A 15740-nucleotide genomic window follows, 5' to 3' on the forward strand; every position below is an offset into this window, starting at 1 on the left:
TCACCAGGGTCAAAGCAATCTATTTTATGCTCTCTTTTTTCTCCGAGGGTAATTACGATCATAAACTATTAACGGACCATTAACTCAGGCAGGTAAAGTGAAGGCCAGTGTTTGGCATTTCCTTTACAGCCAATTACCGGAGAGAGATTTCTTTTTGTGATTATGAAACATAAATACCACTAAAGAAATCATGGTTCTGTTTTGAGAGTTTTATTTTTGTAGTCGGCAAAGATTAGATTGAATAGTCAAAATTCATCAGCTAATGATGAATAAAACAAGAGGAAAGAAAAGGATGAAGGAGTGAATAAAATCCTAAATCAGGGTGAGGATTACAAAACTGGAGAAAAGGAGGAAAGTAGAAAATAAGGGAAGAGACTTAGAAAGAGATTATGTTATTGAGGACAAAACAAAGATTAACGGACCTGAAACTTACAAAGATGGCCCCTCAAAGGGCTCCTGTGATGTACCTCCGCCAAAATAGCCCCCCACTCGCATTCTGAGCCCGCCTGACGCAACACTTTCATCTCGTTGCTTCAAAATGCACCCCATCAGACGCGTTTGAAGTCGACACTCGCGTACCTGCATGACCCGTAACTCCGCACAAGAAAGCGGACCCCCTTGTTATGTCAAAGAGATTGAAAATCGCTGCTGCTCCTATAAAAAAAAAAGAAGAAAAGTGGACCCACCGTATAGAGAAAGTGTTAATGCACCTGAGATCACAGGATGTGGTCCTGGTTCAGTGGTAATGAGCAAACAAGGGGCCGGATAACAGGGAGGAAATGGATCTGTTGTTACCTCAAATTGATGTATTCGGAAACAAAATAACTGTAGAAAAACATTTTTATATATATATTATTATAATAACATGTTGTCTGGGAGCTTTGTACTTTATGTTCTTACTGATAGTAAAGTTTTTATGTGTTATCAGATATTGCAGTATTTCTCAAAAATAACCTCAATTACGTTTTGTAGAGCTTTACAATTTGAGTTGCACCAGTTTGATTAATTTTATCTTTCATCAATAACCTTTTTATATTTAGTTGAGTGTATTTTTCTTCTTTTCACAGCGTAAGTTGATTTAATAACCTCTTGATCAATTTGCGTCTATGCACAATGGATGTGCATTTTATCTCTAAAGTTTCATTGCTATGTTTTCACTACAAGATCTGGCTACAAGATATTTTAGTACAAATAACTCAGCTCAGAATCTGAAAACAATGAACCTCTCAGAAAGAAATGTCTTTACTTTTTTACCTTCATCGGAAGACAAAAAATCTTTTCCTATACAGCAAACACTTTCTGCTAATAATCCAGTGCTGTTTCTCTTCGTAGGCCAACCTGCCGCTTCTCCAGAGGGAGCTGCTGCACTGTGCCCGGCTGGCCAAGCAGAACCCGGCCCAGTACCTGGCCCAGCACGAGCAGCTGCTGCTGGACACCAGCACCACCTCCCCTGTGGACTCCTCTGAACTCCTAATGGACGTCAACGAGAACGGCAAGAGGAGGACGCCAGACAGGTGTGTGAATCGGGAAGTCGCAGCCACTTTGGAAATTGGATTTTGGTGCCAAGTGAATCTTAATTTTGGGTTAGAACAAGGCAATAGTGTAATGTGTTCATGTATATGAGGGAAGAGTCTGTCAGAGAGCCACCAGGCCTCATGACGTGCTCCGTTGGACATCTCGGCTGCCAGCTCCTGGGTTTAATGGAGCAGAACTGAGGAGAGGAAGAGATAGGAAAGACCTGGATACACCCAGACACACGCACACACACACACACACACACACACACACACACACACACACACACACACACACACACACACACACACACACACCCTGACAGAAAAAAAGATAGGAGACAGCCGTGTCTTAATGTAAAGTGTGGGTGTATGAGCACTTGCTGGGTTGTGTATGATTCAGATTTCTAAATGATCTTTTACTTCCATGCTTGAAGTCAGGCCCCCGCCAGATCATTACAATCATTTGTTGTCATGGACTTGGGTTATGACTCAATGTTCCCAGCTCTAATGGACGAGCGGTGAGATGTTGCCTTCCAGGAACACGCAGCAGTGTAAAAGCGTTTTGTCCTCTCTCCAACAGTCTCCCCCCCGAAGCAGCAGAAAATGAAAACAAGCAGAAAAGCTTTCCAGACCGACGTAAAACATTTGCATGGTTAAGACTGTGTGGCTCATTCCCAGGCCGCAGTGAATGTTGTGTGGTAGAAATGTGCAACACGACAAAAACATAGCTGAAGAATCTGTATCCAGATTTTTACCTTTGCTATTAGATATGCACAACTCATACAAATACTTTTTTTATTAAGCATTAACTTCTTGGAAAGAAAGTGTGTTAGTATTTGTTGTGAGTTTGTGCCTCTGCTGCAAAGTACAATGTGTCCCAGGTCTTCTGAAATAAAGAGTAATTCCTGCGGGTCTAAAATTTTTAATACAGGCAGCGGGGAGGAAAATGTAATTTTTATATTTGCTGAGGGACAAAAAAGCTGAACGCAATATTAATAATTCTCACCTCTTTTTCCCCCAACAGTCAGATAGGCAGAGTTTTTCTGTAAAACCTGCATATTTGCAGGCCGTCTGGTGCATAGGGGAGCGAGCTTAGGGGAGATGTGTGTGTAAATGTGTGAGAGAGGGAGAAAATATATGGGAGAGGGAGAAAGTAAGTAGGCATCTGTATTCAGCGAGAATATGTGGTGTGTTTGTGTAAGGGTGTGTGTGTGTGTACAGGAATTGACTATCCAGTGTGAAAGTGTAAGGAGGGTTCATGCACACCTCTGTACAGTTTGTGTGTGTGTGTGTGTGTGTGTGTGTGTGTGTGTGTGTGTGTGTGTGTGTGTGTGTGCGTATGTGCGTGCGTGCGTGCGTGCGTGCGTGTGTGTACCTAGGGAGATGGGCTGATAACACATACAGATGAGGCTCCAGCACCAATACGGCTGGCTAAGCACCTCTGCTTTCTGCTTACCTCTGCTCCGCACTCCCACTTATTGGAGCCCTGGTTCAGAATATTGGAATCTGAATGGGAATCCTTAATTACAGACAACAATGCACCGTCAATGGATCCTCATTAATACCGTGCACTGCAGAAACTAGAGCAGGAATATCACAGTAGAATGTGCTTAAGTGAACAGTTCTCTAACAAAAGCTGATATTTTGATATAAGTTGCGAGTCCACAAATTACCAGGCTGTGTACTGTAAAGGCTTGCATGGTAAATTCAGAATAATGCAGCGTATTTTTAGAGCATTACAGATCGGGCTGGTAAGTTGTTTCTGAAACAATTTCCATCTTGTTTGTTGAAATCATCTTCAAATCCCAGTCAGACAACACATACTGCAGATGTTTTACAAGATGAAATGTCTTTACCATTCAAGGAGCCTCACACTGTGAGTCAAATGCACTCATTCATACAGTGCTTCTATATATAGTACTTACTCTATTTCACCATATTCACACTCTGAGACAATAAGGGGCTCAGGCTACTTCCACACTATGAAGGTTTCACAAGAAGATGGTGTTATCAAACTAAAACAATCTCTGTCCACACAAGCGTTTTGGCTCCGTATCCGTTTTAATCCCCGTTCATACTAACACGCCTGAAAAAGCATATCACGTGACCTCACATGCTTGAATCAAAGCTTGTTAGCAGTTGTATCATTGTAAAATTGTTGAGTAATATGGACGTGGCCACAGTGTCTTGCCCAAGGACACTGACCTTCTGGTGACTGAGCGACCTGCTCCACCTCCTGAGCCACAGGCCCCTTAATAGAAAACATGTATTTATCTACAGTAGATAAATTATTTGCGCCCACATTACGGCATTGTGTCGATGACGGCGAGCGTATGTGCGTGCGTGTACTCCAGTGCCTGCAGATATAAACATTGTTGCAGCAGGAAAGCCAGGGAGATAAGAGTGTGGTTGGGGGTGTGGGGGGGTTGGAATGGATGGATGAGTCAAGGGAGGCAGGGAGAGACGGACGGATGGAGGGAAAGAGCATATGGAGAGCTGTGGATGAGCATTAGGAGCCCATAAAAACAGCTCATTAAGAAGTTCAATCTGTTCATCGGAGAGGGAGAGGAAGAGGAGAGGGGAAGAGAGAGAGAGAGAGAAAACTGCAGATAGTCGGGGGAGGTTGGCAAGATTTAACTGTGAACCGACAAAGCTAAGAACACACACACACACACACACACACACACACACACACACACACGGACACACATGTGCAAGCATGCACACACACACAAACACACCTGGCCACATTAATCTTTGGAAGCAGGCTGACAAAAATCCACCTGATCCCCTGGAAGCTACTTGTGTGAGTATGTATGTGTGTACCTGAGATTTTTGTGAGCATACACACACACACACATTCAAGCTTTAGTTGTGTATGTGCGTGTATATATGAATGGCCATGTTTTCAATGAAAGGGTTTTCACGACGATTGCAAAAAAAACCAATCTTTTATATGGAAGTTCCTTTGTCTGAGATTTAATTCCAATCTTCACTCTATCACAAAGGACCGGCACAGTTGTTGTGATGACATGTTTGGTTCTTTTCTGTAATAGCTCACAAACAAATTTTGAATCAGTTATTTTTTAACAAAATAGGTGGGATATCAACATCACACTGTGTGATGACTGTGTCCTGTCCACTCCTCTTCTTTTATTCCCTTTTTCTTTCCTCCTGATCTATTGACGCACAAGAAATCTGCAGCTGTCATCGCAAACAACAGCAAACAATTCAGACATATTTGGTCTGATATTTAGATCTTGTATTTTACTTGTAACAAGTTATGTTGTAGTATGGTGAAATGATTCTACATGCAGGTGTTGTCTCAGGATTCTTGCAAAAAATGTAAAAATCTTAACTATTGTCCCTCACTGGGAGAAAATGAAACACAAACTCAAAACTCATCTTCCTCCGTCTCCACCCAGAACCAAAGAAAATGGCTTCGAGCGAGATGGCGCCCTGCACCCAGACGTTCACCCCAACAAACGGCCCTGCACCATCAGCCCCGCCCAGCGCTTCAGCCCATCCAACGGGCTCTCCTACCAGCCCAACGGCCTGCCCCACCCGGGCCCAATCCCCCCGCAGCACTACAGGCTGGACGACATGGCCATCGCCCACCACTACCGAGACAACTACAGACACTCGGCCTCCAACCACCGGGAGATCCGGGAGAGAGCCAGGTCCATCGGTGAGGACGTGGGGAATGGTGTGTTTGTGTGATTGTGTCTGTGTGTGTGTGTGTGTATATGTGTGAAGAGAGAAATAACTAATCCCACAATGCTGAACAGTCTCAAAGCTCCTATTCAGTATTATTACCAAGAGGATTTTGTGTACGAATGTAAGCACTGACAACGGTTACATCATCTTACGTCATTTCTCAGGCTTCTCGCTTCTTTGTATAACAAGATCGGAATTTGATAACAGTCAGGATCCACTTCAGCCCAGTGGAAGCTTAGTGGTTCGTGGTATATGTTGGTTTGTATGTGGACAAACTGAAACCCGATGGCGGAGGGTTCACAGCAGAAGCACATTTGGGCAGAGTGTTGTCATATTAGAGACATTTCTCTCTGTGTAGCCCCTTGATGAAGCTATAATAACGACTTTGGCTCTCCTCTAAAAATAGGAGACATTTACCATGTCTCGCCTTGTGATAGATGTTTATTGGACTAGAAGCTCGGTCATTTCAGCCCTGCCCTCGGGGAGAAAGAGAAAGAAATGGATGGAGGGAAAGTGCCAACCAGGGACCAAATGAAGAATAGATGAATAGGGAGGGCAAAGCAAGTGATGGCGTAATGTTACATCGATCCTCTGTGTCATACTGACTTACCCTTTGTTTATCTTTCTTTCTGTTGTCCATCGTTCTCTTTCTTACAGGAATGCATGCAGGGACCAGGCAGGAGGAAGTGATAGACCACAGGCTGACGGACAGAGAGTGGGCTGAGGAGTGGAAGCACCTTGACCATGTAAGAAAAGTAATAACATTTTTATTACTATACCCTATAGTTCTGTCTCTGTAAGAAGCAAAGATTGTCTAAGTCCTCGTTTCAGTTATTTCAAATGAGTGAAACACAGTATGACATTGTGCATTGAAGTTTAAGTCTCTGTGGCAAATTGTGAAAATCTGTGTTGTGTGATAACTTCCATATGCAGAATAAAAATATGTTAAGTTTAATTAAATCCATCAAAATAAAGATTTAACGTTACATTTAAATCACAACTAATAGTCCTAAAGTCGTTTTTTATAGAATGGAGCTGTATATGTTCATGCTTGCACGTAAATGTTTGTTTGTCTGCAATGTTGTGTGATTGTTTATCGTCAGTGTTGTTAACCCAGCCCCTTTAAAGACGCTGTAACTTTCTAAATGTTCAAACTACATGAAATATGACATCGAAACTTAATCCCACTCACTAGAATAACATGATACGATTCCATCTTTAATTTATAACCCCACCACATCCTCACTGAGTTTCAATCAATCCATCCACATCTATGTGTAAACTCAGCGACACATCTGCTCCTTGTCGCCCCCCAGCTGCTGAACTGTATCATGGACATGGTGGAGAAAACACGGCGCTCGCTAACGGTACTGCGGCGGTGCCAGGAGGCCGACCGAGAGGAGCTCAACTACTGGATCCGAAGATACAGCGATGCTGAGGAGCTGAAGAAGGGCGCCACTAGTGGGCAGCCAAGGCAGCAGAGCCCCGCAGCACAGGAAAATGCAACACCAGGTAAGGGATTTTTTTTTTCTTCTTTTAAATACGTAATCATCAAATCAGCAACTTTATATACATACAAATATTATTTATAAGCTGATCCAAACTAATTTCCATTCTCACTTAAATAGCTTGGATTCTACATGAAAATTATGTTTTTTTCTAAATTTTGTACATACTGAATGTGGAGTGCCCCAGGGTTCAATTCTGGGTCCTTTACTGTTTGTTTACACAGATGAGAGTGTGTATGTTTTGACAGAGAGGAGCTTCTAGCTTCTGCTCTGATTTGTTCTACAGTCTTTTACATTATGTCTCTTGCCAAATAATAGTTGATCTCTGATAACCTTTGCTAAGTTGTTGGTGTGGTTTTGTCTTCCCAGAAATCCACAGGGAGCTGCTGCACCGGCCTGTGTCTGGCTACGTCCCGGAAGAGATTTGGAAGAAAGCTGGTGAGTTTCACTTTTACACCATCCAACATCATCTATCCCTCTCTTTGTTGTATTTAAATCCCATTCTACCATCTCATTCGAGTGTAATCTACAGAATTTAAGTACTGTACCAGGTTTACTACTTTATATTTGATACAGTAGGAAGTTATATAAATCTTTTAAAGTTTCTCCATCACACTCAATGCCCTCAAAATATGATGTCAGGTAATAAAATGATTTTATTGCACTAGTCAAAAAAAGGACTTAAGTGGCTATTACAGCTGGACCAGTGGGTTTGCTGTTAACCGTACAGTAGAAAGATTTGGTGTCATTTTACTTTTTGTAATCCCCTCAGCGATAAACACTGCAGCTATTCTATTTAAGAAAGTGATGTAAAATTGTCGAGGCAAATTTGGAGAGCCAGTTAAGATCAAGTATCGAAACTAATTTGTTTCTTTAACAGCTTTCATTAGTTGCTATTAAATTTTTAGTGTACACAAACAGCATTCTAAAAACTTGTGGGCACAGCTGCAATCCCCATTATAGCTGTCCTGAAAAACTGAAAGAATTTTTTCCCGCCGAGGGTTAGATGCTTGAGGAATCCATTTTATATTCACCGTCAGTGATACAGCATATCTGCTTTTTAAACCCCTTGGAGAAAAGAATTTGTCCCCTTGCTTGACCAAGCATGATGTGTGAGATACTCAGAACAAGTAATATGCATTTAAATTGAATTGAGTATCACCACCGGGACTCCTGCCTGCTCTCCAGTGCTCTGCTCCCCACACCAGCTTTGATCGATCTTCCATCTAAGGCATTTGGTGTGTAATCACAATTCCATGCACACGGCATATATCACACGGCACCAGGGCAATTTCCATGACTTCAAGCAGTGCAGTAGGTTAAAGACAAAACCCCCCTGGTTGAAAAACTTAGCTCAGTAGGGATGAATAGAAAATGTTTGTCTTTAGAAAAGCACACTTGTTTGGTCGTTTTTTTTTTTTTTTACATTTACAGGAGTGATTTTCACAAAGGAAATGACGTAAAGTTAAGCATATTTATAAGATATAAAGCTGTATATTTCTTTATTCAGTAAATTTTCATAATGTTGACAGCTAGTTTTAATCCTCCCTGTGTTCCTCTCAGTATTTATTCTATTCCTTTCACTTCAGTTGTACGTATTCTGGCTGAGGAGTGACTGATTTAAATGTGACCTAGGGAGGATTGCAAAATAGGATTTTTAACACAATGGAGTGTGGCGGTGAATACATCTGTTTTAAATGAGCAAAATGTTTACAGTTGGTGATAAATATTCAAGCACCTTGCACGGTGTCCTACCGGTTTCCCACTTCCCCTCACCGCATGGGCCTCTGGGATCACAATGGAAATGCATAATTTAAATATAAATTGCCTGATTTGCATATACAATTAGTCAAGTTACAGGCTTGATGGGAGCAAACAAAAAGCCCTCCTTTTGCTTTGACGTGTGCGGCTGGAATTCCACCGCTTAACACCCGCACGGCAAGGTTATTCACTCCACAAAACAAGTCTAAAATAACACGTTGCTGCCGCTCATGAGCAGAGTGATTACCTGGGATTATTTGGCTTGTGCTGTTGTCTCAGGGATATTTTTCAAATTAAAAGAGAAAAAAAACCATATCTTCTTTTATCTCTTAGAATAAAAATAATTTCAACTTTTTTTCAATTAAAAGCATCACATATTGACCCATTAGAGGATCTAAGTGATTAAACATGCCCCAGTCACAGTCATAAGAATTCCCTAATTAGAAGCGGGGATGCAAAAGAGAGGATGTCGGTTGACAAACCTGAATAATTTAAAGCAAATCACGAGTCTTGTGTTAATGTTCCCAGTAAACATTCAGATGAGATGTGGGAATTAAAAGAGCTACAAACTACAATAGCTTAAGTAGTTTTCTTTGCCATTTGAAATATATCTCATCCTCTTCAGAACAAAGCTACAAAGTGTCTTCTCTCAGATTTTGTATTTACATACAAATTTGTAAAAGCATTTGTGTGATGGTGACGATTTCTGTACAAACCTACTATGACACAGTAGTTTTGAATGGGATTTAAAAAAACAAACAAACCACTCTACATTTTTGTGTGAGAGATGCTTACATACAGAAATTGTAACATTGGTGTCTTAGGCCAAGATCAAACATGAGAGACTGTGTACTAATTTCAAATGAAGCTCAAACGACAGGATGATGTGATACAAATTGCGTTGCAGGTGCCGGAGGCTTGACTTCCTCTGTGTCCACACTCTTTCCAGAAGAGGCAGTGAATGAGGTCAAGCGTCAAGCCATGTCAGAGCTGCAGAAGGCCGTGTCGGAGGCCGAGCGCAAGGCTCACGAGATGATCAGCAGCGAGCGGGCCAAGATGGAGCGCACGGTGGCCGAGGCCAAGCGGCAGGCGGCCGACGACGCGATCTCCGTAATCAACCAGCAGGAGGACTCCAGCGAGGTAGGAACATAGACGCACACACACACACAGATACTTCAAAACATCAGAAGCTGTGCCCTCAGCTTTGAAACACTTCACATTGTCTTCTTCTTCTTTCTTTCTTCTTTCTTTGTTCGCTTTATTGGCGGTGGTAACCATCGTCAAGGTGCATTACCGCCAATGTCACCGTCTTGTTTGGCAGTTATGGTGTTGCATCTTCCTTTGATGTCGTTGATTTTACTTTTGTTGCCAGCTGTTCTGTTGGCTCCCAAATTACACAGATGATAATTAATAAATCACTGTGCAATATCTCTCAAGTATATTAAAGAGGCTGCTTATTATTTGCAGCTTTAAGTTCCTGCAAATAAAGGTTAGTTTATAGTCGGTAGATAAATAAAGCAAAACAAGGTCAATCATGCATCTATTAGCCTCGCTTTCTTCCTTCCGCTTTCTTTTGCAGCAGCTAGCATGTTTTGAAATTCAGTTGAGAGGAAAAAGGGAAGGAGCTTTCATTTACTAATCACCATTGGAGACCTTGACGTTTAATCAGTTAAGTGAGCGGGAAGTATGGCTCACATCTGACATTAATTGCAGGAGTGATGTTTATGAGAGAGAAGCGCCCCAGAGGAGAACTTCTAGAAGCTGTTTGTAACCTTGTCCTCCTGTTTCCTGTGGATATGCAGCCGCCCCGGCGTGCTCTCCCTGCGGTTTCTAAGATATATAAGAGGCCCTAAGTGTAATGAGAGATGGGTTTTTGATCTGTCTGTGGTTTGTTTTAAGCTTAAGTGTTGTAAAAGCAGGGAGTGCAGACTGGCACTCCGATAGCTGTAGCTAATTTTGGCGTCATGTTCGATACTTCTGTTTGATGTAGCTGTGTTCTGTCATTCATCCAACACACGATCATCTCGAAGTGTGAATAGACATAAAATAAAACAAATTACAGTTTCATCAATTATCAGAAGTTCATTGTTTTGTGTGTTAGTTAACTTTGTCTCTTTCTGTCTGTCAGAGCTGCTGGAACTGTGGCCGTAAAGCCAGTGAGACTTGCAGTGGGTGCAACACAGCACGCTACTGCGGCTCCTTCTGCCAGCATAAGGACTGGGAGAAGCACCACCACGTCTGCGGCCAGACCCTCCAGGCCCAGCAGCAGCAGCAGGCTAACCAGCAGCAGGGAGGCGTTCCCGGGTCAGAGACCCCCGCTCCCATTAGCTCATCCGCCTGCACCCCGAGCAGTGGGACAGGGAGTCCGGCTGCTACCCCGCCTGCTGCTACACCTCGCTCATCCACCCCCAGCACCCCATCCTCCTCCACCCTGGATGGCACACCCCGCTAAGAGACTCTCACAGAGGATGGAGGCGTGAAGGCCTGGAGGAGCTGAGAGCCCTCAACCCCACACACAGCATGACTGTCTACATTGCCTTGCAAAGATGCTAAGCTAACATGACTAACAGAGAGAGATGGCAATGCTTCTGTCTATCTTGCAGCGTAGTCATAGAAGGAGGAGGAGGTCCATAATCAGGTCATATTGACTTGCCATGACTTTAAGGAAACTCAAAGATATTCTTTGTTTTGAATGAATGAATTTAAATATTGACATCCTTTTGTCGTTACACTTGCTATTCTTGTTGTCTGTTTGTCGTTGTGCCTGTTGTTGTTAATGTTGCTGTCATTGTAGCTTATCTTATTTTCTCCTGTAAATATGAGACTGACCAGAGATAGCCGTGAACCCAAGAACAGTATATATCTGACCTCCCTGTTTTTTATGTTTTTATTTTCCATCCTGGAATTAACACTTAATTACTTCCTGTACCTGGGACATGAGACTAGTCAACCTCAAGAAGACGATTTACCAAACGACATACCAAGGGAATATAACTAGCTAGCGGAATATGGCATCAGCATTCTTCGAAAGGAAAGAAATTCGATTTAAAAAACTCTGAAAGACGCTGACGGATGGAGACATAAATAAATTTGCTGCCTGGAGAGGGGAGAGGGATGGACTGAATCTCTGGTCCACAGACTGCCATGAAACGGGCAGATGTGCGGCAGATTGCGAGCAGAGCCAGCTGTTCAACCAATGTTATTTCCCTCTCACTTGTAATAATATCCAGGTCAGTGGGCTGGGAAATACAAATCCGTCTCCCTGAAGCATGTAAAAGGATACAAAAACTTTGCCCACTGCACATGTGGAGGATGTACTGACTACAATTCACACGTGCATGCTCGGTGGGTCGGGGAAGCTCTCCAGCAGCAAGCAAAGGCACCATCCCGCCAGTGAGACTGTCAAATCACCTCGACAGCAGCACACCGGGACACCCGGAGCTGAAAATCCACAGTGTGACGACTCACCCCACACTCTCCCCTCCTGACTCACCTCTGAAAAAAAAACATTCTCATCTTTCTTCATGTTCTTTTTCTATAGATGTCATGGTGTTTAAGACTTCTGTCCAGTGGTGTCATCAATGGTTATTTATTGTATATGTGTTGGACAATTGTGACACTGCATAGTACTTCAACCAGTCACAACTCAAATACCTTCATAACTCTCTCTCTCTCTCTCTCTCTCTCTCTCTCTCTCTCTCTCTCTCTCTCTCTCTCTCTCTCAGATCTGATTGGAGTCTAGCTGGTGCAAAAAGAGACAAAAAAAAAGAAGTGTTATCTTTTTTCCAAGCTGCTTTTCTATTCTGTGCGTAGGTGGTAGATCCCTCGTAGTTACTATAAGTTTAACTTCCCTTTGTCCTCAAGAAAAGACAGAAGCTATATCTCAGAGCTGCTACTTGAGTCCGACCCAGATCTTTTCTGAGAACTAGCATGTTGCGCGGAATGCTACCCTAAATGTTTTGTACAAGGGACATACATAAATGTATTGCACTGTCACGGAGGTTATTTTGGCATGCTTCTTTTCAGCATACTTGTGTTGTTGGTATAGAGCCATAACTCTTCAGCCATTTTGTACGTAGTGATAGCATAATCCATTTTTAAATTTTTTGGGAGGGGCGGGTGGGACGGGTCTGGGGCCGCTGGAAAAATGTAAAATCACCAAACCCACTTTTTTTATTCTTAACATGCTAACAAAAGCAGCCATATTGTTTTTTTTTTATTTTATAGTTACAGTTACAGACAGTGCATGCACATTACTGAACGTTTGTTAAATATTTGTTATTTTTTAAGAAAAAAACGGAAAATCTACCAAAAAAATGTAAAAACGAAAAAAATCTAACAAACTAACTTTCCAAATGCAGAGGTGTAGACTCCGATTGACAGCTTTAACACTGCAAAGCACCAGGTAACACACAGTATTAACACAAGAGATAAAAAAAATAATAATAAACACCAAAAACAGCCAAAGACTGACACCAAGGACCAAAATCCTGATTTAAACAATTTTCAACAGAGGTTTGTTCTCACAAACATTTGGTTATTTATTTCTGCAGCTTTTGTTCTCACGTTCACAGAACAAGGTCAAACTTTAATTTCATAAAATCGTTTATTTGAATTCCTTCTGGAAACCGACCACACTCATCTTGCATTGTGAAATGAGAAGGTGTGAATTAAACATAATCGACGTCTCACAGCACTGTTACATTTTAACTGGAGCAATAATAACTAATGTGACATGAACCCTAATGACTTCTGTGACCATTTTTGAAGTAAATTCTTGGGATTTGTTTTGATCTTGTTTGTGCATTTTCTCATTACACAAATGTCAGATTAAGTGCCCATTTTAGCTTTAAGCAGTTAAGTTCTTTATTTATAAAAGAGGTGAATGTGAGACTGGGCTTTCACACCCACGCCATTTACAGCTGTTTTATATTTATTTATATCAGAGTATGTCTTTTTTTGGGATAGATAATCAGTCACAGCTTTGTTGTAAACCTTCAATGTAAATCAAACAAACCTCTCATCCATAGTAAGAGAGCACTTAACCTGACGCACACAAAGGCTCTTCACCCCAAACACCTTGGTGCTACACAGAAGCGCGTTACAAATTCTGACCTCAAGGAACAAGTGGACGCCCACAAAGGTTCTGTGCAGTTTTCTCCCTCTGTACTTCCTCATCTCTCCCTCTCTTTTTGTCGGACTAAACTACACGACTGCATTCTCAAAGGGTTAAACTATCCAAAAAGGTGTCTGACACCCAACTCGCGACTCCTCAGAAGCTGTGAAGGAACAGCCAAGCTGTTTTAACACAAGTGTGTTTGAAAGTATACAACAAATAACGTGTGGTCATCATTATCAGGGCAAAACCTGGGTTTTAAAAAAAGAAAAAAAAGGAAGATGAAAGTTATTGCTCAATGATTCTTTGAAAAGCTCTATATATTTTTTTTTTCTTTCTTCCCTCCTCTATGTGTGTTTTGCTACAAATTCCTCGGTGGCAAACAAGTCTCACTCTACCTCTTACAGCACGATAAGAGCATCAGTCGCGGCGCTGATACTGGTCTAGTCGAAACCAAATGGGCACAAGAGAACAGGAAAATAAAAAACCCAAAGTCGAAGCTCATACAGCTGCAAAACCATATCACTACTTGGTAACAATGCAGACCTCATAAATAAATGAAACATAAATGAATACAAATGAGAAAAAAGTGAAAAAAAAAACTTTTGTTATGTTCCTTTATGCCTGTGGCGTTTTTAGAGTACATCAAGAGTTTGAATTGTTTGAACAGATTTTTAAAAAATTGTGCTGATTTTAATGAAAAGTGTTGTCGATTCCTCTTTCGATGACACGAGCTAAGGTCACAGATAAGAAATGTTGTTTCTCTCTCGCTCTCTTTTCTCCCCCGTTTCCCCTCCACCTATTTCTCCTTTTCTCTTCTCTGTTGTAAAGACATGCTGAAGTGCTTGTCAACTTGTCAGCTGGGGTAAATTCAAAAGGGGGATACACAAAAAGGAAAACCTTATAAAAATAAAAAATAAAAAAAGTATAAAAAAAATAAAGAAACAAAAAGACTAAGGCTATGAATTTAGGCATGCCTGTTTTTTCACAATAGGAGGAAATGTTATTTAAATTTCTTACTTAACAAGGAACATTGGGAAAATGAGTTGGGGCCAACAGTGAACAGCAAAGGCCGTAGCATTAATCTGGGGGAGTGAGTTGAACTTTAAGGGTGGGAGGTTTTTTTTACGTTCTCTTGAGAAAATTTATTGTGGAAAAAAAAAGAGTTCAAATGATTTGAAGTTGTTGTGCAATACTTAATTGAGACATGAAAACCACAGGTTAGTGGTAGGCTGACGCTGAGCGGTCTTTCCATCGCTTAGAGTCAGTGTCCTCTAGAGAGCTTTCCAGTCTACTATGTCAGAACTGTGGTTTCTTGTTGATTTTATTTCTTTTTAGTTTCTTTTTTTATTCCTTTTTTGGGCTGTAAACTATGGTCTGTCAGTCTGTGAAACTTTGCAGTATAATTCTGGTATTGTTGTTCTCTTTACGGTGTAATAAATATGTTAATACCTGCCTCGCAGTTTTGAGACTCTTTCTCTGCAGCAGCAGTGTCCAAGATATAGATAGTATCCAGATCAACACCAACTTATCTGCAAGTACACTCCATTCATTTCCCTGCCCTAGTTCAGTTTACATGTCATGAGGTGTACGACTCTGATGATGTCGTCTAGGTTATCTAAGCTTTAAAACTATTTACAGACATTCCACATCACAAACTGGAGGTGTGAGCTTTGAAATAAGTATTTAGGTGGTCAGGTTATCTTGGCCTCTGCTGCTAAGATTTAGTTTGATCTGTCCCTATATATACATACAGAAACATCCTTATCCCATCCCTTCCCAACAGGTGTCCCCCAAAGCTCGATGCTGGGGCCCTTTTTCTTTGTAATATATGCTACTTAGGTTCATTTATCCACTCATGTCACTGCTACACAGATGACACCTATTACACATTTATTCCTGTCCTTCTAGCCCCAGCTCGTCTGTATAAAGTATGACTGCTAAGTACATACACCATTCCTTAATTATTTCAAGGTGGTGGCCGTGCACTTCCTTACTGCTGGAGTGTTTTGGGAATTTTCTGTAGCCTGTTCCCGCTTAAGCTTAAGACATGGTTAGGAAGGCTTTATACCACACAAGCCTAAAGTAGCATTCAATGACCTGGAATATGTAGCTATGTGA

At 41.6% G+C, this 15740-nt stretch overlaps 1 protein-coding gene across 8 annotated transcripts in view; it reads left to right on the plus strand.

The window, feature by feature from the left end:
* runx1t1 (RUNX1 partner transcriptional co-repressor 1) overlaps nucleotides 1-12499 on the plus strand; it is a 54557-nt gene extending 42058 nt beyond the window's left edge. The window contains exons 5-11 of one of the 8 annotated variants that reach the window (XM_035183267.2): nucleotides 1333-1514; nucleotides 4943-5223; nucleotides 5892-5989; nucleotides 6551-6746; nucleotides 7112-7180; nucleotides 9411-9643; nucleotides 10632-12499. In XM_035183267.2, coding sequence (XP_035039158.1) covers nucleotides 1333-1514; nucleotides 4943-5223; nucleotides 5892-5989; nucleotides 6551-6746; nucleotides 7112-7180; nucleotides 9411-9643; nucleotides 10632-10955 — 1383 coding nt within the window. In that variant the 3' untranslated portion in view covers nucleotides 10956-12499. The remainder of the gene's footprint in view (nucleotides 1-1332; nucleotides 1515-4942; nucleotides 5224-5891; nucleotides 5990-6550; nucleotides 6747-7111; nucleotides 7181-9410; nucleotides 9644-10631) is intronic. The other 7 variants (XM_035183273.2, XM_035183269.2, XM_035183274.2 and 4 more) reach the window with 7 other exon arrangements.
* Nucleotides 12500-15740: the final 3241 nt, after the last annotated feature.

Source organism: Hippoglossus stenolepis, chromosome 17 (assembly GCF_022539355.2).
Source record: "Hippoglossus stenolepis isolate QCI-W04-F060 chromosome 17, HSTE1.2, whole genome shotgun sequence".
Taxonomy (NCBI): domain Eukaryota; kingdom Metazoa; phylum Chordata; class Actinopteri; order Pleuronectiformes; family Pleuronectidae; genus Hippoglossus; species Hippoglossus stenolepis.